This window comes from Lepisma saccharinum, chromosome 1 (assembly GCF_977018435.1).
Source record: "Lepisma saccharinum chromosome 1, izLepSacc3.1, whole genome shotgun sequence".
Classification (NCBI taxonomy): domain Eukaryota; kingdom Metazoa; phylum Arthropoda; class Insecta; order Zygentoma; family Lepismatidae; genus Lepisma; species Lepisma saccharinum.
In genome coordinates this window covers 99,869,561-99,892,927 of record NC_139229.1, presented here as the reverse complement: position 1 = coordinate 99,892,927, position 23,367 = coordinate 99,869,561, and the positions used below count along the sequence as shown (strand labels likewise).

The following is a 23,367-nucleotide window of genomic DNA, read 5'->3' as shown; positions in this document are numbered from 1 at the left end:
GAGTGTGTTTAGTTTAGGCATGATAAAAAAGAAATACTTCCACCAAAGAGCCTTAATACCCGTAGTCTTATGGAGGAAGTATTTTTCAAGACCACCTAAATACTATACAAAAATTGCAAGTATCTTCCAGAAGAGTATTAATTTATGTAGTTCTTACTTGCATGATGAGCAGATATGTGCGTGTATTTTGGGGTGGTCCAAGGAAGTGTTGGGCATAATAAAGTATTAATTAGTTTAATAAAATCATGTCTATTAAGATTAGTATGTACCATTTAACAATATTAGTGTTATTACATGAACAGGCAAAATATGTAAAAAATGTATTTTTCATATTTAGCCTATGTCTAGTTAGCATCACTCAAATTTGCGTAAAAGCAGCTACCCTACCAAAGAAATTGTCAAAATTTTTTAATGATTTCTGGATTACCAGAAGTGGTTGGTAGAGCTTGACCAAGAGTGCCCATGACTAGTGTTCAAAAAGTTAAATGTTCTTTTGTTAACATCCTAAAACCTGAGAAGCTAAGTAACAAATAATATGATTTCGCAAATGTAACAATTATTTAGCAAATAATCCTGGACACTATTTTTATCGGATGAAAGACTTAGTCTCTACCCCCCCCTACCTGCAATCCCAAAGTTAGTCCCCAGTTACGCCCATGTTTTCCTCTTAAAAGCAGTACATGTGGTGTAAAGGTCTCCTCCTCCTAGAGAGAGAGGGAGGGGGTCCTGTCCGAACACTTGTTTGTCATTAAATGCTTAACATGGCTTAATTGTTTGAGTTTTCTGTGCTATAATCTCAGAATATTTTGAGATATTTTTTTCTTAAATGTGAAAATTTTTTTCCCTGAAATGCGATGAACAATACCGTTGTCATATTTCAGCCTTGATACTCAGCAAGGGCGATTGGATGCCAAAACTGGAGGGTAGGCAGCGACGTGCGGTGACGTCGACACTTGGGGTAGCAATGAGTGGCGTGCTCAACGGGTCATAATCCCCACCTTTTTTAGGGCCCAGTATTCCTAAAAGAAGAACGTCAAATACAGGAAAAATTGCAATGTTAAGAATGACTACAAAAAATGTACACATAACTTCCACCCACTTTCGAAAATCAAAAATGATTTGATTTGACTACTGAGCCAGAGATGCCGGGTTTGAATCTCGGCTTGGCAATGGGTAATCTTTGTGTGTCCCTTGCCCTTCATCAATTTTCTCATATCGTCTTCGCGATTATCCAAATATGGCAGAAAGCGAAGTAAAATAAACCAAATCAAACAATCAATCAATGAATGATTTTATTTGATTCGCTTTTTTATACATTTGGTTAATCGCGAAGATGATACGACAAAATTAGTGAAGGGACAAACACAAAGAACACCCATGTCCAGGTAGGGGTTCCAACCCGGAACTCCTGGTGTTGTAGCGTGCTGTGGTAATCACTCCCCCACTGTTGGTTGATTTGACGTTTTAAGTCCACTTTATACACAGAGAGGCTAATCGGGACTAGACCTATAGTTTAATGTGGGATCCGAACCACTATATGCCTCCATCGGGTACAGATCCGGGACCATTTGCACTCCCCCAATGAGGTCGGCCGACAACAAACATGTGAAGAAGACGCTAAACATTCGGATGCGTGGGTATCGGTAAAGCAAACTGCATTTCTCCTGAGTATTAATTTTCAATTGAATTTTTGAAATACCATCTTTATATATGATTAACGTTTTTTCAAAAATATTGGATTGCTTGATTTCCATAATTTTCCCATCTCACGATCTCGTTACTGAAGGATCCGGGCTCGAGCCCTGGCCTTTGCATGAGTGTTTATTTGCAACCACTCTTCACCCGTTTAATTTAATCAACGTTCATCGTCATGGCAGAAATTAGGTAAAGCGATGGAAGAGAGAAGAAAATACAAATAATTTCCTCCCAGTGCATCTGCAGGGCACTGTGAAATCAGGAGCCTAGAATTCTCTGTTTATGATTGTCCTTCACGACTTTCCAAGCTCTTAGCTACTTATTCCGATTAAATCTATACAACTAGAAAAAGCGATGGGTAACCAAATGTGGCAGAAAAGCGAAGTAAAATAAACCAAACCAACAACAAGAATTAGAAAGCGCGTTCTCTTGCCCAAATAAGTACATCCGTATTTATGATTGTTTAGCTTATCCATTTTTTTATTTGAGGCCAAGAGATTAGTATATTTAAATAAAACACTACTAAAACGAGAGCGAGAGAGAGCGTGAGCAAATATTTGTTATTTAATCATTATATATTCCATATTTTTTAAAAAAACATAAAATTTTGTCTGCACATAAGACGTTCCAATTGCATAAATGATAAAAGTACATCTCATATTATACATACATATTGTACGTGTAAAAAGTAGTGTAAATACAGAGGACAGAAGTACTGCAGAAAAATTTCCCCTTAGTTCTTTAGAGGATTTACAAAGGAAGCGAAGGGAATCCAATCCCCTATCTGTCCTATTAGGAGATAGACTGGAGGACCTGAAAGCACGGGCTTTCAACCATTGGGGCGGGGGCGAAGGGGCAAGAGAGGTAGAGGCAGAAATCTTCCCTTTCCCTTAGAAAACCCGTTTCTACCTGGAACTGTGAGGCGGAGAAAGAGCGAGCTAGGCCGCTGAACGCACCGAGGGACGAGAAGCGCGTGAAAAAAAAGTGTTGCATATGAACTGTGGCTTCAACAAAACAATAAATATTGTGATTTGAAAATAATTAGAGATTTGAGATTGATTGATCTATCTCTGCTAGACTAGCTACTCCTCAGTGCACGTCACTGAGGGTAGGACAGCTTGCTTTCCTTTGATAGACAAGGCTTAACATTTAGAATCCATAACATAGAATAGTAAAGTTCTATGTCCATGGTGGGAGGTCTAAAAGTGGGATGACAACTGCCCCACTTTCCCTCCTAATCGCCGCCACTGTTGCTAAATTCATGAACGTCCGCAAAAGGAGCACGCCACTCTTGAAAATGAAAGTCAACCAAAAATTAATTTCACACTAATGGATTTTAAATGTATTTCATGTGCAAATGTCCTTTGGTCGAATTAGCACAAACTATTTTGCACAACGTTAATATAAAATGAAAGGCATCAAAGAATATATTAGATTTTTGGCCGAGTCTGCTGCCACGCACGTGTCAGCAGTAAGAATAAGCGTCAAATTTGCTCCTGCCACGTAATTCGTCTGCTAAGATGATGTTACAAATCTTAAGAGCAGATTGAGACGAGAGAAATGCAAGTTTATGATTAGTGGGAATGAATGTACAGGTAATTTAGGCCCTTTTACTGTAGAAAGCAATTAGCGATATTATTTTAATGCTAACAGAACCTAGCCTAACTACAAGAGCATTTAGGTTTATATTAGAAGAATGCTAAGGAACATAATCTTAAAGAAAATTCGTGAAACTAATCGCTACAACTTCACAGTATGTGTTACAGACGTAATTGTATGCATAGCATGATGAAATCACGATAAGACAAAGGCCGAGTCTGCTGTCACGCGCATCTTTTTTGAGGTTCCAGCAGAAAAAGAACGTGGCAGCAGACACTGCCTAGATTATTTCTGTGATGGCAACCACGTGTCAGCAGTAAGAATAAGCGTCAAATTTGCTCCTGCCACGTAATTCGTCTGCTAAGAGGATGTTACATATCTTAAGAACAGATGAAGACGAGAAAAAAAAATGCAAAAAGGACGTGTCAGCAGACACTACATTTTATAGTGGAAATGCCTAGGGGTGTGCAGGACACAATTTTTTGGGTCGGGACGGAATTTTTTTTAAATCCCGACATTCGGGATGGGGAAAATTCGCAATTTCCCTACAAATGTTCAAAATTTCCAGAAGCTCTGGAAATCTCTAATTCTACACGTCATTTTCACTTTAAGTGATTGTTTTCGCATTTCTGGTGCAAAAACGAACAATTTTCAATAAGTTCCAGACATTACAATGAAGAAAACGTCGATTGCCGACTGCTGGGATCCCGAAAAGTCGGGAATTCATTTCCCGAAATCGGGGCGGGAGATTTTTTCCCGGTCCCGACTTTTCGGTATACCGCACACCCCTAGAAATGCCCATTGGCGAACAATTCTCGTCTTGAACATCGATCGAAAAATTTTCATCCTGCTCGACCAGAATGAAATTGCATTATTACTATCACTAGCATAACCAGAGAGCAAGCACAAGATTTAGAGGGGGTTGCTCTTATCGCACAACACTTCTGCAACCTTGCGTTCTGACGTCTGATGAGGAATGCCTACGTTGTTAGGTTTGGTTCTATTAGCATAAATACAATGCAAATTTATTATTTATGCTAAGAGAAGTAAACCTAGCTAGCCTAACCTAACAATTTGGACATTTAGACTAAAGATAAAATGAGTCTCAATTGACGTCAGAACCCAAGGTTGTAGATGTGTTGTGCGATAAGGTAGACGCATGATTATTATTCTTCCAAGCATCAAAGAAAGTAAAACACATGTGTATGAAGGACATAGTTTTGCATTTAAATTTGTCTTCAAATGCCATGACAGGTGATTTGCCTTGCATTAAAACTATTGATGCGATGCTATGCTAGTGTCTTGTATGAATATCATGACGTTCTGCTATTTGTGGTGAGTTTCTGTTTCTCTACACTGAAAGTAATTTGAAGTGGAAATGGCAAGTAGTAGCAAGAATAATACATTTCACGAAGTGGTAGGAAATGTGTTCAGCAACTGGACCGCATTAAATTTAGCTGTAGATCATGGTATGGGAGGATCTCAGAGTCGACAAATTGCTTCGTGGATGGTTGATTATGTTACGGAACTTTTTATGATGAATTCAAATTTAGGACCATATGAAGTATCTGATGCATTATCAGAATTGATGGATAATGAATTCCATACAATATGTGATGACAACTCTCCAGATGAAATAGCAGCGTTATTGTGTCGATTCTTCCAATATTTTAAGGAAGGTCGGACTGAAATAATATATTCGGAGTTATCGAAACTGCCGAAATGTAATTTACAGCAGTGCAGAAGTGTAGAGGAAACAAGCGTTCATGCTGAAGATGATGAGGACACTGACGGTGAAGATTCGACAAGTAATTCTCACGCCGAGAGTAGTGGTGTTAGTATGGAACCAATGGACTTGGACTTGCCTGGTGATGGTGATCAACTTCAAAATGCCCAGTCCGCTGAAGAATCAGGTGATGTAGGGTGGACTGTAGTTAGACATAGAAGGAATAAATAATATAATCTTGCAGTTAATTAAATTATTTGGTTTTATTTTTGGTGCAGGAATTCCTTATTGTAGTCGGTATGATTTTGAGGTTTAAAAAGCTATAGTGGCATTCCACGAAAAGTGGTCCTACTCCATGTAAATATGAAAATTAATGGTAACATTTTATTAAAATTTCAGTAACCACCAAACGTCTCTAATTCCCTTATTTTCGTATTTTTCACATTGATAGTTACGTATTCTGCATTCCTAAGGATTCTTCAAGTTCGAGTTTCGTTTTTTCCATGCAAATAATGTCAATTTTAGAAATATCGAGTATTTTTATATTGTTCGCTTTCACTTGCATTACATGCGATATGGCGGAGAAATCTTGACTAGCGTTGTCCATGATCAGTGATTATGCAGTGTTGCAACCTTCTTCATAGAAAAATACCTACTTTGGTGTTACTGATTGTATTTCTTTCCAGATTTGAAAAAACGCACGAACCATGCACGGGAAGGTTACGTTAGGTTGTGTTAGGTTAGGCAAACATAGTTAAATTAGTTTTTTTAAAATTAGAAAAATATTTTTTTCGGGTTTGAAAACTCCACGAGCCATGCACGGAAAGCCCCAAGAACCATTCATAAATAGCCCCATGCACGGCAAGGTTAGGTTAGGTTGTGTTAGGTTAGGCAAACATAGTTAAATTTGTTTTTTTAAAATTAGAAAAGAATTTTTTTTTCAGGTTTGAAATCCCCACGAACCATTCATAAATAGCCCCACGAACCATTCACGGATAGCCCCATGAACCATTCACAGATAGCCCCACGAACCATTCATAAATGGCCGACGAAACATTCACGGATAGCCCCACGAACCATTCATGACTAGCCCCACGAACCATGTACGGCAAGGTTAGTTTCTGTTAGGTTAGGCAAACATAGTTAAATTTGTTTTTCAAAATTAGAATTTTCTTTCGGGTTCGAAAACCCCACGAACCATGCACGAATAGCCCCACAAACCATTCATAAATAGCCCCACGAACAATTCACGGATAGCCCCATGAACCATTCATAAATAGCCCCATGAACCATTCATAAATAGCCCCACGAACCATTCACGGATAGCCCCACGTACCATTCACGGATAGCCTCACGAACCATGTACGGCAAGGTTAGTTTCTGTTAGGTTAGGCAAACATAGTTAAATTTGTTTTTCAAAATTAGAAATTTTTTTCGGGTTCGAAAACCCCACGAACCATGCACGAATAGCCCCACAAACCATTCATAAATAGCCCCACAAACCATTCACGGATAGCCCCACGAACCATTCATAAATAGCCCCACGAACCATTGACGGATAGCCCCTCAAACCATTCATAAATAGCCTTAGAGATACTGGGCAAAAGGGGGGGGGGGGGGTTATAACCCCCCATCAACCTCACATTGAGCACGCCACTGATCCTGTGCACGTCATGTTGTCGCAAGTTCGTAATCAGAAATGATGAACAGTAACTCACGTTTATTTACGTTGTAGAACTCTTACACAGTTACAAAACCACGTATTTGGAAACACTGACTGGTTGTTACGTCATTCAGCGCACGCAAAAATTTGGTTCACGTAGTAGACGGACATCAAGGGAACAGCTTTCGTGCATTGGAGTGACATTAATGTCGAAAATTACATGATTTACCAGCAAACAAATTTAAGCGAGGGGAAAATACACTTCCAAGACCTTCCTAAAGTATAAATAACCTCATTTTGGTAAGTACTTTCTCCAGTAAAAGTGAAAAAATACGTTTTGGGGAAACAAAAATTTTACCAAAATTTTCAAAGCCGGGAAACTGATTTCTTCAAATTTACAGGAGAAAGTACTTATGTAATTTAGTTTCTGTAGACTTTTGATAGGTCGTACAACTGTTCTCTCCCATCGGTCAGGTTATTTCACCTTTAATTTATGTTTGTATGGGAGTGCTAATGGAACCTAACCTTGTAGGCATAGCTTGTTCCCTTGATTGTTTGTGGGGCTAACGTCAATGGTTTTTGGGGCTACCCATGGATCGTTTTGGGGGCTAATGTCAACCATCCATGGGTAGCCCCAAAAACCATCCACGGGTAGCCCCAAGAACCATCACTGGGACGAGGTATGCCTACGAGGTTAGGTTAGGTTCCATTAGCACTCATTAATTACTCGATACCTCGAAAATTGAAATTGTTTTCATTAAAAAAAGCTAAATTACTTGTTAAACTATCTTGGTAAAAGTTTACTATCCGTTGGACACCTATAACTTCTGAGTTTTCGTCAATTTTTGACATTCATACTTACCTATCTCCTTCGCGGAACATTCCATGAATGGTTTTTGGGGCTATCCTTCCCGGAATCAGTGCGAAATTTAAACAAAAAATTATTTCCGTTTGAAATTTTTGACTCAAATTTCCCACGGATTCCGGGCTCCTCCCCCTGGGGTAATTGACCTACCACCCCCAACCGCTCATGCGGCCCCGCCTCCTCACCGCTCCGGCTCCCCGGCTTTTTCTATAAACTCCCTGTTAAAGGGATGTTAGAAATTGTCCGGAGTCACCTGCCCCCAAATGGAGAAATCTGTCCGACGGATAGTAGACAAGTACCACAATCTTTCGCAATGCAGAATAGGTAAGTACAAATGTCAACAATTACAAAATAAATGAGTTACAGATGTTTCCCGGCTTTGAAAATTTTACCGCATGCATTTTTTTGCATGGTTCTATTTTGATTTATATCTGATAACACATACTGCACAGTTTAACGATTACTTACTGCTTGTTTCCATGATACTGGTTTTTTACTTCCCTATACTTCAATATAATTCTTGCCGCCAACATGTTCGAAGATTTTGTTCAATACATGCTTTCGTAATTAGGTGAGGAGGGTCAGGTTTAGTTCCCTTAGAATTTTAATAATAACCGTAAATGCTTTCGTGGTTATTTTAGGCAGGGGAGTATTAGTTCTCTTAGCATTAAAATAAGGCTGTGATTATTTTCACCAGGTGTTGAGAACAGCTTATGGGGCTATTTTCACCAGCAAAAGTAATTGCCTGATCATAGCATTGTATTGGCGGAAGTTCCTTTTCTTTATTGCGATTTCATCATGCTAGAAATACAATTTTTGTAGCGAATTTACAATACCGGACCCCTCCCCAATTTTTTTATGTGATTTTCCGCAAGTTTTATAGGAGTATTAGCAAGTGCTTTAGAACAGGGCGCGAAATTTCCGTTCGCCAGGTCGCCATTGGCGACCAAAAGTTTGGGGCTGGCAACTAAAATTTCGTTGTTTCAAATGTGTGTCAAACACGCCCGAACATCTCAATCCAACGTTCGTACATGGTTTTAGAAAGCGAGCCGATTGAAAACCCCGCATCCACTCAATGCCGACACCATCTAATCAGCACAACAGTTCTGCAACTGTTGGGATGCTACCACTTTGGATGCACATGCAACCAAACCCAACCCATTTTCCCTGCTTTGCTTTTCCTTCACTCGGACTTGAGGTGGGGAGGGGAGGGGTAGAGTGGAGCAGACCGTGGCCCAACCGAGACTCCTTGCTTGTGCATGGAAAAACCCTGTTTTCACAGTTGTGAACTGCTCTCGCGCGTGCCAGTGTCCAGTCTTTGTTGACAAAAGAATGCGATAAATGCACTCGTGAAGGTTGGTTGACGTGGTAGTAAATTCGTTCTGTTTACCTATTTTTTTTTTTGGTTCGGTGGTAGTTTGCCTGTGAGTGAAGTGGTTCCAGAGAAATACATACATCAGCCTTCTGATTGATGGATGTGTATGTTCGATACGTGGATGCAAATGATTGGTCACATCAAGGAGGACATTTTAGGAGTAATAGAGCTTCCAAACTCTTACTTCTGCTGGCTACTTCACAGCCATAACTGATTATTTAGATAAGGCAATAGGTTCAAATAAATACAGAAACAAGTGTTACATTGTAGGCTTGGGTACTGCAGCAAATATGGTCGGGCACAAATCAGGATAGGCTGTGCAAATTAAAGCTATTTGTAATAAAATGATAAATATTCACTGCCTTGCACACCGTTCGCAGTTAGCTGTGCTGGATGCGTGTCGTGAAGTTGAATATCTTAGAGCATTTTATTCCGTGATTAGGAATATTTTTCAGTGTTATCATGGCTCTTCTAAAAGACTTCACCTCTTGAGAGAAACGGCAGAAGTTATTGGAGACGAAATTCTAAAACTGAGTGATATCCACACTCTTAGGTGGTTAGCCAGCAAAGAAAGTGCTGTAAGAGCTCTCTTGCAATCATGGAAAGCTGTTGTGACCCATCTTGAACAGGTGGCCCATGGAAAAGACAATGATGGCGCTAAAGCTAAGGGTGTGCTGAAAAGTTTGAAGCAATTTAAATTTGTTAAGCTTCTGTACTTCCTTTTGGATTTCTACAGGAAATTGAACCCTTTAAGCGTGGCACTATAAAATAAGAATCTTTTGATTGCATCTCTGAAAATAAGAATTGAACACTGGATGACCTAGAATCTAATGTTGGACCAAGCAAACAAGATTTTTTGGATCATGTATCCATTTCAGGGAAGATCAGGGATGTGCAGTTCACAAACATTCAAAATGGGGAGCAAGAGTTTCAGACTGTTAGAGGAAACTTAATTAACAATGTGAAGGTGTACATCACAGAAAGATTGCAATCTATATCAACAGATGTGATTGCATCTCTGCATGTTTTCGACACTTTGGGTCCACCTCCCAAAGAAAATATTCTTCAGTTTGGGATAGAAGAATTAAAGAAGCTCTACATGTACTTGAACCCGAGCCTTCATAATGAGAAACTGGATGTTCTGTTAGCAGAGTGGACAGAATACAAACTTTTGTTTCCTTCTCTGACTTTGAATCAGATGCTGGAGAAAATTCACAGTGAGGAGTGTTCAACAAGATTCCCCAATTTGCTCTAGATTTTGACATTTTGTGCTGTTCTACCAGTGAGCACAGTTTCATGTGAGAGAGGTTTCAGCTGTCACAACAGACTGAAGACTACTTACAGGAACTCTCTGAAGATTGAGACACTGGATGATTTGCTCCGAGTTTCTGTAAATGGACCCCACCCTGTCAGAGTTTGACCCAGCAGCTGCGATTGATAAGTGGTACTTCAGTGCAGAACGACAGCGCTACGCAAACATTAATTCTTTTTAATACTTGCTCATATTTTTATTACTTATCAATATAAAATAGTGCCGACCAAAGATTTTAGTCTGGCGACTGACTTCAAACTTGAAATTTCATGCCCTGCTTTAGAATATTGGAAAGAGTTATGGGAGTAATTTTGAAGCTTGAACAAACTAATTAGCACGGTTAAAAGCTTCACTATGTATTATTTACCAGACAAATTATGATTTTAAATGTACCTTGCACTAGCAGGCATTCTAGGCAAGGTGAATTGATTTAAATCAGGTGATTTTATTTTTAAATCACTTTAAAGAAATAATTTATAGAATATTGTACGTAAGGATTTTGTAGGTATCAGAATCACTTTTGGTGAAAGTACATTAATCTCATAATCATTTAATGGTGTGTATTAGGCTCTAAGAAAGGACATGCCGCCTATCTTACAGATTCCAACAAGATAATGACAGTAAGCATAAGGCGTGAGTTAACATGAATTGGCTAATATGGAATGTGTCCAAACTACTACAAACACCAGACTTAAATCCCATTGAGCATTTATGGGCAATTTTGAAGCAGGTGTCAAGTCCAAACGAGAGTTGAAAACTGTTGTGCAAGCCGAGCGGAATAAAATATGCTCTGAAACATGTCGGGAACTGGTTACTTCTATGAAGAACAGGTGTCAAGCAGTAATTAAAGCCAAAGGATATGCATCACAGTATTAGAACTGTCAGTCAATTTGCTCTGAATATACAAGGTAGAATCAAAAAGTAAGGTAACAAGTGCCCTGAAAATGTACAACGATATGCTAGTAACTGTTTTTTTTGTGTGTGTTGTAGGTATTGATGGATAGTATCCCTGGTGACCGCTAGAGAGCAGCACGGTGACACAGTTGCAGAGAATCGCAGTTCGAAGATGGCAGGGTTACTGGAAACATGGTCAAATGTGGAAGTGCGAAGTGTGAATTCCTTCCACGTGGTACCACTGTCAATGCTGTGACCTACTGCCAGACATTGGACAGATTGAGAGAGGCCATACGTCGGAAACGACCTGGAGCACTCAGGGAGGGTGTATTGTTGTTACACGACAACGCTCGACCTCACACAGCGCAGCTCACCCGTGACCATGTCACACGTTTCCACTGGGAGGTTTTGGAACACCCCGCATACAGCCCTGATCTTGCACCCAGTGATTTCCATCTGTTCGTACCAATGAAGAAGCATCTTCGAGGACGACGCTTCAACACAGTGCAAGAGGCACAGGATGCAGTGAAAACCTGGTTGGACAGCCTTGACACTGATTTCTTCACTCGTGGCTTTGATGCATTGGTCACCCGCTGGAACACGTGCTTAGACAAATATGGTGACTATGTGCAATGTTAATGTGCAGTGTCATGTATACCCTGTCACAGTTTAGGCAACCACGACATAAAGGTTTCTGTGGAAAAAAACCTGTTACCTTACTTTTTGATTCTACCTTGTACTTTTTCTTTTATATTATTAAGTGTACGAATAGAAAATTTGTACAAAAAATTGCATGTTTCTCTTTGTGTCATTTAATTTATTATTGTCATTGGTTATACAGAATTTGGGTAAGATTTTATGTTCCTAATGATATTAGTTATTGAATTGTAAAGAAACAATTTCAAAAGAGTGTATTTCCTTTCAGATATTAAAGCATTTTCTTTGAAAATCTGTGTGTACGAATAAGAATGTTACATACTGTATCAAAGAACTTTAGTTTTTGGCATGAAGTTTCTAATTAGTTATGTAAAATCTGAAGCAGTCTCTACAATTTGCACAGATTTACTTTTACTCATTGGATGAGTATGAACAAGTTATTACTATACGCTTGTCCGCCAATTACATCCACTACTCCCTTCCCATGTGCAAGATACTTCCAGATGAATGCTTTTCTGTATTTACGACAAAGTTATTGTACAAAAGTGTCATGAATCTATTTTTGAATTCTGATGATGGTCCATCCGGCCGTTTTTCATCAATATTGGGGATGATATCTGATTTTGCTTCATACAGAGCACCAACATAGCAAGGAACAGTATTTCCCCCCCTTAAAGCTTGTATCTGAACACTAGGGGGTGTGCGGGACAATTTTTTTTTGTCTGGACTGGATCGGTACGGGAAATTTTTTTAAATCCTGACATTCGAGACGGGAACCTCTAGAAATCTCGAATTCTACACGTCATTTTCACATTAAGTGATTGATTTTGCATTTCTGGAATAAAAACTAACAATTTCCAATAAGTTCCGGACACTTACAATGCACAAAACATCGAGAATTAACGACTTTTTAAAATGACCATTCGGTATTTCCAGACTGCTCGGGATCCCGAAAAGTCGGGAAGTCATTTCCTGATTTTTTTTTTCCTGATCCCGGTCCCAACTTTACAGGATCCCGCACACCCCTAATGACTAACTAACTAACTCTCTAGCCTTCTTAAACCCGAAGGTTCATGGCTGCAGCAACACAGGCCTTCCATCTGTCCCTATCTTGTGCAAGATCTATATACTCTTTTCCATCCCTACCGATTTCCCTTAGGTCCATCTCGACGTTGTCCCTCCATCTTCGTCTTGGCCTTCCTACTGGTCTCTTACCATCAGGTTTCCCAACAAGAATCCTGTAAACTCCTCTTTCCTCTCCCATTCGTGCCACATGGCCTGCCCACCTAAGTCTTCTTGATTTAATTATTCTAATAATGTCTGGACATGAATACAAATTATGTAGTTCTAAATTATGTAACCTTCTCCACTCACCTGTCTCCTCATTCCTTTTAGGTCCAAATATTTTCCTAAGGATCCTATTTTCAAATACTCTCAATTTATGTCCAATGTAAGGGACCAAGTTTCACACCCATATAATACTACAGGCAAAATTACTGTTTTGTATATTTTAACTTTTAGTTTCTTAGATATTAAACGAGAAGACAAAAGTTTATGAAGAGAGAAGTAAAATGCATTTCCTGAATTAAGCCTACTTTTTATTTCCTCCCCTAATGAGCACACAAGAAATGTCTGACATTCACCCTGGAATGTTGAAGCAGCTGTGAACAATGTTACACTTTCTGTGCTCCAGAGTACAGGATACAGGAATTTTGTCCTACGCAGTTATCTGCAATACCGTTATGCAGAATTAAATAACATAGTCAGTGGCGCCGATTAAGGGGGCAGTTGCCCCCCCCCCCTGAGTTTTTGCCACTTTTTCCCCCTCACTATGCTAAACCTTATCTACGAGGGAAAGTAAACAGCCTTTGTCCCCCTAGTTTTGGAACCCTATGGCTGCTACTGCAGATAGTAGAATATATAAGTATACAAGGTACATTCAATAAATAACCGGAAATATTTTTTTTACAGAATCTATTATTCGAATGGAATACAACACATGATAAGTATTCAACGTAGTCCCCCTCAAGTTCAATGCACCTGTGTCAGCACTCTACAAGCGTCCCAATTACACGTGCAAAGAATTATTTTGGGCATGTGTGTAACCAGTCATGCACTGCTGCCTGGACTTCCTCATCATCCTCTAACCTTGAGCCCCTAAGAGCATCTTTAAGTGGGCCAAAAATGTGATAATCTGAAGGTGCCAGATCCGGGGAATTTGGGGGTGGGGTAAGCAGATGAACTTCAGGTCATTGATGGTAGCTAATGTGACTCTAGCAGTGTGTGGTCTCACGTTGTCATGCAGTAACAGGATGCCACTGGACACCAGACCACGTCGCTTCTTCAGAGTTGCTGATTTCAAATTTTCACGCATAAGGTTTGCGTATGTCACACTGTTTACATTTTGACCTCTAGGCATGTAATGTTCAGGAATTGTTCCCTTATGATCCCAAAACAAAGTCAACATGACCTTACCTCACTTCTTTCAGCTCACACCTTCTTGGGTCTTGGAGATGTAGAATGTCGCCACTCCATTGTAGCCCGCTTTCATTCAGGTTCGTAAAAATGTACCCAACTTTCATCTCCCATGACAATATGGTGAAGAAATGCCTCCCCTTCAGCCTCGTACTGTCGCACACATCCATTCGCCTGTCTTTCATTTCTGTTGTCAGATGTTTTGGAACCCACCTTGCACACACTTTCTTGAACATCAGTACGTCATGAACAATATGGTGGGCTGATCCGACACTAACATTCATCTTTGATGCAACCTCACTCACCGTAAGATGCCTGTTTTCCCGTATCAACTCGTCAACTCTCGCAATGTTGTTCTCCGTGACTGCAGAGACAGAGCATCCTGGATGTGGCGAATCTTGAACACTTGTTACTACACCCTGTTTGAACTTCTCTGCCCACTCATACACTTGTGTTCGACTCAAACAGCTTTCACCATATTGCACTGCCATCCGACGGTGAATTTCGATTGGTTTCAACCCTTCAGCTAACAGAAATCTAATGACACTTCGCTGCTCCAAGTTGGTGCAAACCTGCAAGGGTGCCGCCATCTTGTTTAACTGATTCCCAGCACCCTGTTTGCGAGGCACGCATGCCAGGCCCATCTGTTAATAGTTCTACGATGCCACCACAAAATAACAAAGAAACACCAAACATGGTCGTATTTTTGATTTTTTATACAACTTTTCCGGTTACATATTGAATGTACCTTGTATTTGTAAGGTTACCTTTGTTAAGGCTGAATATAAAAAAAAATATTTTGTCCTTGACATGCTTTTGAACGAAATTTTGCCACCTTTAGAGCGAGTTTATGGAGCCAGACATTACCTGCAGTAGAGTGACAACATAAGGGATGGAAATGTCCTGTGCATCGCATATTAAATGTCCCGTGCATCACACAAGGAAAATGAATATGGAAAATGTTTTTTAATGATTATAAAAAAGTTGTTCATTGCTCATTGTAGTACAAAGTCTAGAGCAAACTGTGTCTAAATATTGTACCCTGAAACGTCTTCAAATCACAGAAATAAGCATTTTAGAAGAACTATGTGCTTCTCGCATGTTTTTCTGAGTCCCGTGCATCACACGTTTTTTTAAATTTAATTCTGCATTGTTAATTTGAGGAAAGATTTTTTTTCTGGCATATGATACGCAATTACCAAGTATCAAAACACTAAATGTGATAGATCAGTGCAGTATCAATTAACCAACACACCAGACTCATTTAACTATGTACGAATGTCCCGTGGATCACTAAGAGAATCGCCCTAATAATGAATGCATTTAGCGATGAAATACCATATTGCACCTCACACATATGAAGTAGATGGTAGCAGCAATTGGAAATTGTGCCAAAGAAAAGCAAGTTTTTGTTAATCCCATTACATTCTTCATTACTATTAATTTCCTAAATAACCCTTTTGTTTAAGCCTACTTTATGCTCAGACAGGCTAATTGGGTCAGAAGCTACAGTTTAAAGTGTGGTCAGAACCACTGAGTAATGTTCCTCATGTTTATATGTTTATTTTTAAAAATATTTAGCAAATATCACATTAAAAAATGACATAGCTAGTTTGCAAAATATTTTCATGATATGTTAAAAACAGAATATAAATTATTCTTACAAACATTTGAACATGTTTCTTCATGCAATGTTTTTGAAGATCACATACTCCTTTCATTACACATTTATTTGTATTTTGATCTGCGTAACAGTTGTAACAATAGGATATTTTTAACAAAATCTAAATAGAAACTGTTATGGTTGGAGCCTAACAACTCAACTGTGAAATAAGCAACCCTTTTTCAACATGATCTTACAGGGGTGAAAATTTGTCAGTAAGATCAGAAAAACTGCATTTTTTTATCTTGGTTCGTAATTTTTCATTTGTTCAAATTTGTCAGTAAAGTTTGTATTTTTTGTTTTGATGACTGCAATTTGTCGTACTTGCTCAGTAGTCAAGCACGTTAAGTGGTTGCACATCACCCCCCTACGAAGCCAGGGGTCCCGGGTTTGAATCCCAGCCTGGGCATGGATGTCCATTCATCAATTTAATCATATCATCACTCATCCCCATCTTCACAAATTAGCCAAAAGTGGCACAAAAGCAAAGTAAAATAAAGCAGATCAATAATAAGAATAACGTTAAGTTCTTGACTTTCAATCTTGCTACCAAATTCCCAGGTTCGAGTCTCACCCTGGGCATGGGTGTTCATCAATTTCATTTAATCATCACTCATTCCTGTGGTCGCAATTTGCCAAAAGTAGCAGAAAGGAAACACTAAATAACAAAAATATTAATACAGCAATATATGATTTTTAAAAAAAGCTCTAGTGCCAGAGAGGTAAGCACAACACACTACAATATCAAGGGTTCTGGGTTTGAACCCAGGCCTGGGCTTTCTTTGTAAGTGTCCCTTCGTCATCTCATCCTCATCTTCATGATTAGCAAAAAGTGACAGAAATGCGACGTAAAGTAAAAAAGTAAACCATAAAAGCAGCTCTAGAATTAGTCTTGTGGTTTCAGATCCTTCCCGGACCACCATTCGTTACTGGAATTTAGTTTTCAGATAATGTATAACATGGTAAAACTCGTGGAGTGGTGGGGGCGTGGAAGAAAAGAATTAAAAGTGCACGAAGAAGCAGTGCAGAAAACTAGAAGTAAATTTGTTTGATTTAAAACACTTTAAAAATAAAGAAATTATTTAATTATGTAATGTTCATAAGTAACTTGTAGATATCAGAATCACTTTTGGTGAAAGTACATTAATCTTGTAATCATTCAATCATGCATATTACCCTCTTAGAGGTAACATTGTCAAGGAAGAAGCATGGGAAGAAAATATGTGTACTGATGGTGTGAATCTTGCATGAAAGTAAAGTGTATTATGTAAACTGTAAACACACTAAATCTCTGTTGTGTTAAAACTCAGTAATATTCAGCATAGCATTCTATCTATAGACAATAGAAGAGAAATATTGATGAGAGAACAGCTATTACATAAAAATATATAAAGTGAGTGCAGAAAGTATTCATACACCGAGGCAATGCAGAGTAATGCCGACTGATCGGCATGATCTGAGGAGCAAATTACACGAAAACAGTACCGAAAAAGAGTTTGCACATTATTGTATTAATATCAGCAGAAATAGAAGTACAAAATTATACAAAACTTGTACAAAAAATCATGAAAGAAAATAATAGTTTTCTGTAATTGCAAAAGGTATTCGTACAGATATCTTATTACACAAAACGAAACAGGAATATGGTTTTGTTTGATCATACGCAGTATGAAATGCTTGTCCTGCTCACTGAGCACCTGTGGTCACCCACTCCTACATTTGTTCTTTACCGTTTTTCTCACTCCAAAGCAGTCAATTATTGTCTGAATGGTTGACCAGAGGTCTGTTGACAAGTCTGGCGATTTCCCGTAAACTTTTACACTGATTATGCAAATTACTAATCAGCTTTCATTCACTTTCAGTTGTCTATTTCGCTTTGCGGCCTATTTTGACTGTATCTTGCACACTGACACTCTCCCGTTGCATCTGGTTGCAGCAGTTGGCGCTTAGCAGCGCTTGTGTGCTATGTGCAAGGGTGAAAACAGAAGACTCGCTGCTCTCTTCACTACAGTAACCTTTTTTTCTTCCTGAATTTGGGAGTGTACAGTCACTGACACTTCTGGATTGTAACAAGCCCATTGACTTTCAATGGCATCATTACAACCCAGAAATATCTGTGACCGTACAAATAATTTTTTACGTGTTTCTTGCAGCTTTTGTATATTCTATGCTTATGGTTTGTGTATGTATTAATGTTAATATCTGTTTTGCGACAGGGTAGATAAATCGATGTGCATTCTATTGTCTATTTTGGGATTTGGTGATCTTTACATGTCGTATTCACCTGTTTACATGATAATTGTCACAGTTTACAAATACTTTCTGCACTCGCTGTAGTCATGATTTTTTATTGTCATAATTATTACTTTTAAAGTGAATTATTTTTTACGTACAATGTTTTTATACAACAATGTACATATATTTTAATCTTCATAAAGACATTAGTTTTGTTGAATAAAAAAAATGTGTGAAGGCTTGCTAATGGGAACTGGAGGCTTGATAATATATACATTTTATTCAATTTCCAGTTCTCTTTTGGTAATAACTTAGTTTTAGAAACACTGCTCTTGAACTTTCCATGGTGTGACCTCCAAAGCAAAACTGCTTTTTGCTCTCCATTTTTCTGCTTCTTGCTTGGCCAAGGTAGAAATGACCCTTTGTTCTCCCTGCACACCAGTTCAGTGTTAAAAAATTCCACCCAATTGACGAGTGAGAACAACTGTCCATATTCTCCGAGGGATCTGAATTCCTTTTTACCAAGCCCTTTCACTCCTACTGAAGTTTAAACACTGAGTTTGTTGTTGTAGCAAGTGTAAGTGCATGTGATCGAAGCACTACTGATGTGATGAATAAGATACCACTCACTTATAAATGAAAGAAAATAAAACAAAGGCATGTAGTAGAATTTTCACAATGGTCAACGTGCTCAGGTCATCGGGCACCGAAAGTTCCTGGATACAAAGCATGTTGCCAAACATACTGTAAAACGTGGGAGAGAATTGATCAGCGCCGTTACTGGATAAAAGGTGTAAAATAGTACACAAAGTATGGAAAATTAGTACACAAAACACTGTAGAAACAAGCTAATAAAAACAACGGACAAAAACAGGGAGAGTGATGTTACCCCTACAGCTTTTACTTTACAACTGAGGTTGTTGACACTCATTGAGGCACACACCCACCGAAGACGATTGATGAACAGATGGAGCTATCTATTAAAAAGTAGGTCAGCCGCCAGTTAAGCTTGCGATCAGTATGAAGAATGAAGTATTACGCATTTCTTATGTTGTATTTTTATAAAATATTGATTTCGAAAGTCATGACTTACGGAAGAATGGAAAATGTATGTGAAAGGATGTTAAGATGTAGTTACATTATCAATTCAAAAACATATTCTAAAATACGAAGGTTTTTTTGTACTTACATTTCGTGAGTATCTGGTTTTCCAATGAACGACGTTTCGAGAACAACTGTTATCTTCTTAGGTTCTAAGTTACATAGGCTATCCAAAATACACCATAGCCACGTCAATTCTTTTCTCCCAAAATTAGAATGGCTTCCAATTTTTCATATATTAATAACCAAACCTGTATCCTTGTTCCTGGAATTTTGGGAGAAAAGAATTGACATGGCTATGGTGTAGTTTGGATAGCCTATGTAACTTAAGAACCTAATAAGGGAACAGTTGTTCTCGAAACATCGTTCATTGGAAAACCAGATACTCACGAAATGTAAGTACAAAAAACCTTCGTATTTTAGAATATGTTTTTGAATTGACATCAGTGAGTAATTCGCACAATAACTAATTATGGAGTTACATTATGCTTGTGATTTATATTCTAGAGCGGTATTGGAAGTATCTGATATTGAGAATTGGAAATCCTGATGTGATGTCAGTGGGTGCTTGAATTACTGCAGATGATATTATAATTATGGTGCATGTCACATGGTTGTAAGATTTGCTCCTTGAACCAATTAGCAAGAAGTGCATATTTTAAGGTATGTAGTTTCTCAAGTTATATATTTTTGTTGCTAATTGAAATTTTTGTTAGGAGTGTTAGGTTCGATGGCAATAGTAATTTCATGTTGTTAGGTTTACTGCTTTTATGAGCAAATTTGACATGCACATACTAAATTGATGTTGTTAGGTTTGATGGTGCCAGTAATGTGATGTTCACGTTATTGGCATTGTTCGTACGTTACGAGTGTTCGATTTGATGAGGGGCATTTTTCTGTGTTTTTTGGTGTCATTGGTGTGTTACAAATGGAATTTTGACGGGAAAAATTAATGAAAGTAGTCTGAAATAGTTTCTGATCAAATATCTTGGTTATTTGTATTTTCACACACCAAACCCAATTTTATGTTACATAAAAGATTTAAATGCATCAAAAATTGATGTAATTCTGGAGGGAGTACAGTTGGTCAAGCAACCGAACATGCTCGAGCAATGTAAGCTTTCAAAATTGCCGATCATTCTGACCACCTGTGGTTTTCTTAATTTCTACTCGCAAATAATTTGGATCACATAAAACAAGCACCCCAATGGTGAGAGGCGAGGGGACTCACCTTAAAAAAGCACCCCGATGGGAACAAAACGCTGCTACGTCCACGTCGTTGTTCCTGGGTTATGCTAAATGCAGTTTTTTATAAAAATTCAACATGCCTCATGTGCGATTAAAAGTGCATTTTTCACCATTTCCGCAATATTTCATTTTTGTGATTACAGCGCCATCTATCACAAATCCAGAAACAAGTTTAAGACAAAACCTATTTTTTTTTTGTCTGGAGAATCGGAATCTGCAATACAAAATGGGGGTTCCCATTTCAGATTTTAAAGTTGCCCCTTGCCCCACCCCCAGGAGGTGGGGTGGGGGTGGAGTTTGGCATCATTGGATGAGCCCCTTCGAGATGAACAAATTTCATTCAGAACTTTTTTTTTGCTCAGATGCGTACTTTTCGAGATATTTTGTTGTGTTAAGCTAAAAAACTCACCCGGTATATTACGTACTTCTTGCATTTCATAGGTACATCCCTGCTCTATATTAATCTTCGAATGCTTTGACAGAGTCCACCACCCTCTTCTGTTTACTTCCTCATCTATTCTTCCATTTCTCTGAATTATGCTTCCTAGATATCAGAAACTCTCCACTACTCTCAACTCTTCCGTGTCCACCTTTATTCTTGGTACATTTCTGACTGTTTCTTGTCGGTATTAGCACCTCACTCTTTTCTGCACTGAATTTCATTCCTGCTTTTCTAATTTCATTGTTCCAACTATCAAGCTGTCTCTGTACTTCTTCTTCCCTGTTTCCCGTATTACTAAGTCATCAGCGAACAGAAGGGCCTTCATCTCTTCCTCACATATCTTCTTCCCCACCTCTTTGTTAATTGCATCCATTGTAATTATAAAAAGCAGTGTAGAAAGAGCACTTCCCTATTTTAGTCCATTACTTATACTGAACCACTCTGTTCTTTACACTGCTTTCCACTTTCCGGCTCTGGTTGGTCTTGTATGTGCTCTGCACTCTACACACTATCTCTTCCTTGACTCCTTTCTCTTAGAGCCTTCCAAATCTTTGTTCTGTCCATGCTATCGTATGCCTTTTCTGTGTATAGTAATGCCATAATCAAATCATTTCCATACTCGTAGTGCATTTCCTGTAATTGCCTTATGGTGAATATCAGATTTACTTTCCCTCTCTCATGTTCAGCTCTGTTACTGCCCTTATTCTTTTCTCTAATATTTTCTCATACACTTTTGCTGAGTGTCACATTAGTGTTATTCCTCTGTAGTTTTTACATGCCTTTCTGTCCACCTTCTTGAATATGGGAACTATTAGTCCCTTTGTCCAATCTCTTGACCCTTCTCTCTCTTGCCACACTGTTTTAAACATTCTGTACAGCTACTGCACACCAATCACTCCTGCACCTAGTATCATTTCCACTGGCACTTCATCTACTCCAGGTGCTCTACCTCTCTTCAATACTTCCTCCACTTCTTTGCAGTGAGATTCATTTTTTCCTTCCAGTTTTCTTTTTCCTTCACTTCTTCATGTTCATTTCCTTTTATCACGTTCAACAATTTCTCAATGATTTATCCACATTCTCCTTATTTATTTATCATCATCTACAACATTTCCGTGTTCATCCGTTAGCTCACAGCTGTCTCCTCTTTCTCTTCTCCTTTCTCTCACTAATCCATACAATACTTCCTATCTACATCCTCTTCTAGCACTTTGGCCTGACCCTGTGGCTGAGTGGTTAGCACATCACGCTGCGACACCAAGGGCCCCGGGTTCGAATCCCGCTCGGGCTTGGTTGTTTGTGAATGTTTATTCATCAATTTCATCACTCATCTCCATCTTCGCAGATTAGCCAAGAGACACAAAACGTGAAGTAAACTAAATAAATAAATAAATCAATCTTCTAGCACTTTGACCCTCACTAATCCATACAATACTTCCCATCTGCATCCTCTTCTAGCACTTTGGCCCATTCTTCCATCCACTTTCTTATTTCCTCCTTTACTACTGTTCTTGCCTCTTTCGTCTTTTCCATGTGATCTTTTTGTACATTTTGTGAATTACTTTAACCTTTACTCTGCCGAGGGGGTCGTCAGAAAGTAACCCTGGTTTCGCCAAAGCCTTTGGATCGAATTTTAAATTCGTACACTTATTTGACAAAAAATGTTACAACTCGTAGACTATTTGACCAATCTACTTGGGTAACTTTTGTTTTTCAGCTAAAACATCAGGGCATGCAACCATGCGGAAATCAAGCCAAAGCCAATAAGAGGTGTTGGGTGTGCCACGGACCCAACTTTCAATGAAAAAATCATAAAAATGGGGAGTTTGTTTCACATATTCCATAATGTAATGCACCCAGGAACATGAAATGACTTTCATTCGGTTGAGAAAGGACCATTCTTTGAAAATAATGCTAAAGTTTGCGTCCCCTTCCCAAAATAGAGGGAGAAGAGGGGGCAAACTCCCCATTTTTATGATTTTTTTCAATGAAAGTTGCGACCTGCGGCTCCCCAACCCCTCTTATTGGCTTTGGCATTTTGATTTCTGCACGGTTGCATGCCCTGATGTTTTAGCTGCAAAACAAAAGTTACCCGAAGTAGATTGGTCAAATAGTCTACCAGTTATAACATTTTTTGTCAAATAAGTGTATGAATTTAAAATTCGCCCCAACTTCCATACGTAACTTTGGACTCGGGGAGGGGGTTGCATCCACATGACATGCCAAAGCTTCGTTTAACCCACTGTAAGTGTTTCCGACTGAACAGAATAGTATCAAGATAATAAAAAAAACAGGAATTTTGTACGAGTAAAGGTTAAATCATTTCCTAAATGCACCATTTTTGTTTCTCACTGCCTCTAGTTCTTTCATTCCACCATGGTGTTTCTTTCTTTTTCCTTTTCTTGTTTGTCCTTCCA

The 23,367-nt window shown here is 38.7% G+C and overlaps 1 protein-coding gene across 1 annotated transcript; it reads left to right on the top strand.

Moving 5' to 3' along the window:
* The first annotated feature begins 4,672 nt into the window (after nt 1-4,672).
* LOC145984545 (pre-rRNA-processing protein TSR2 homolog) lies at nt 4,673-5,251 on the top strand. The gene has a single exon (XM_083118197.1). It carries the CDS (start codon nt 4,673-4,675, stop codon nt 5,249-5,251), a length of 579 nt encoding a protein of 192 aa, XP_082974323.1.
* The last annotated feature ends 18,116 nt before the right edge of the window (nt 5,252-23,367 follow it).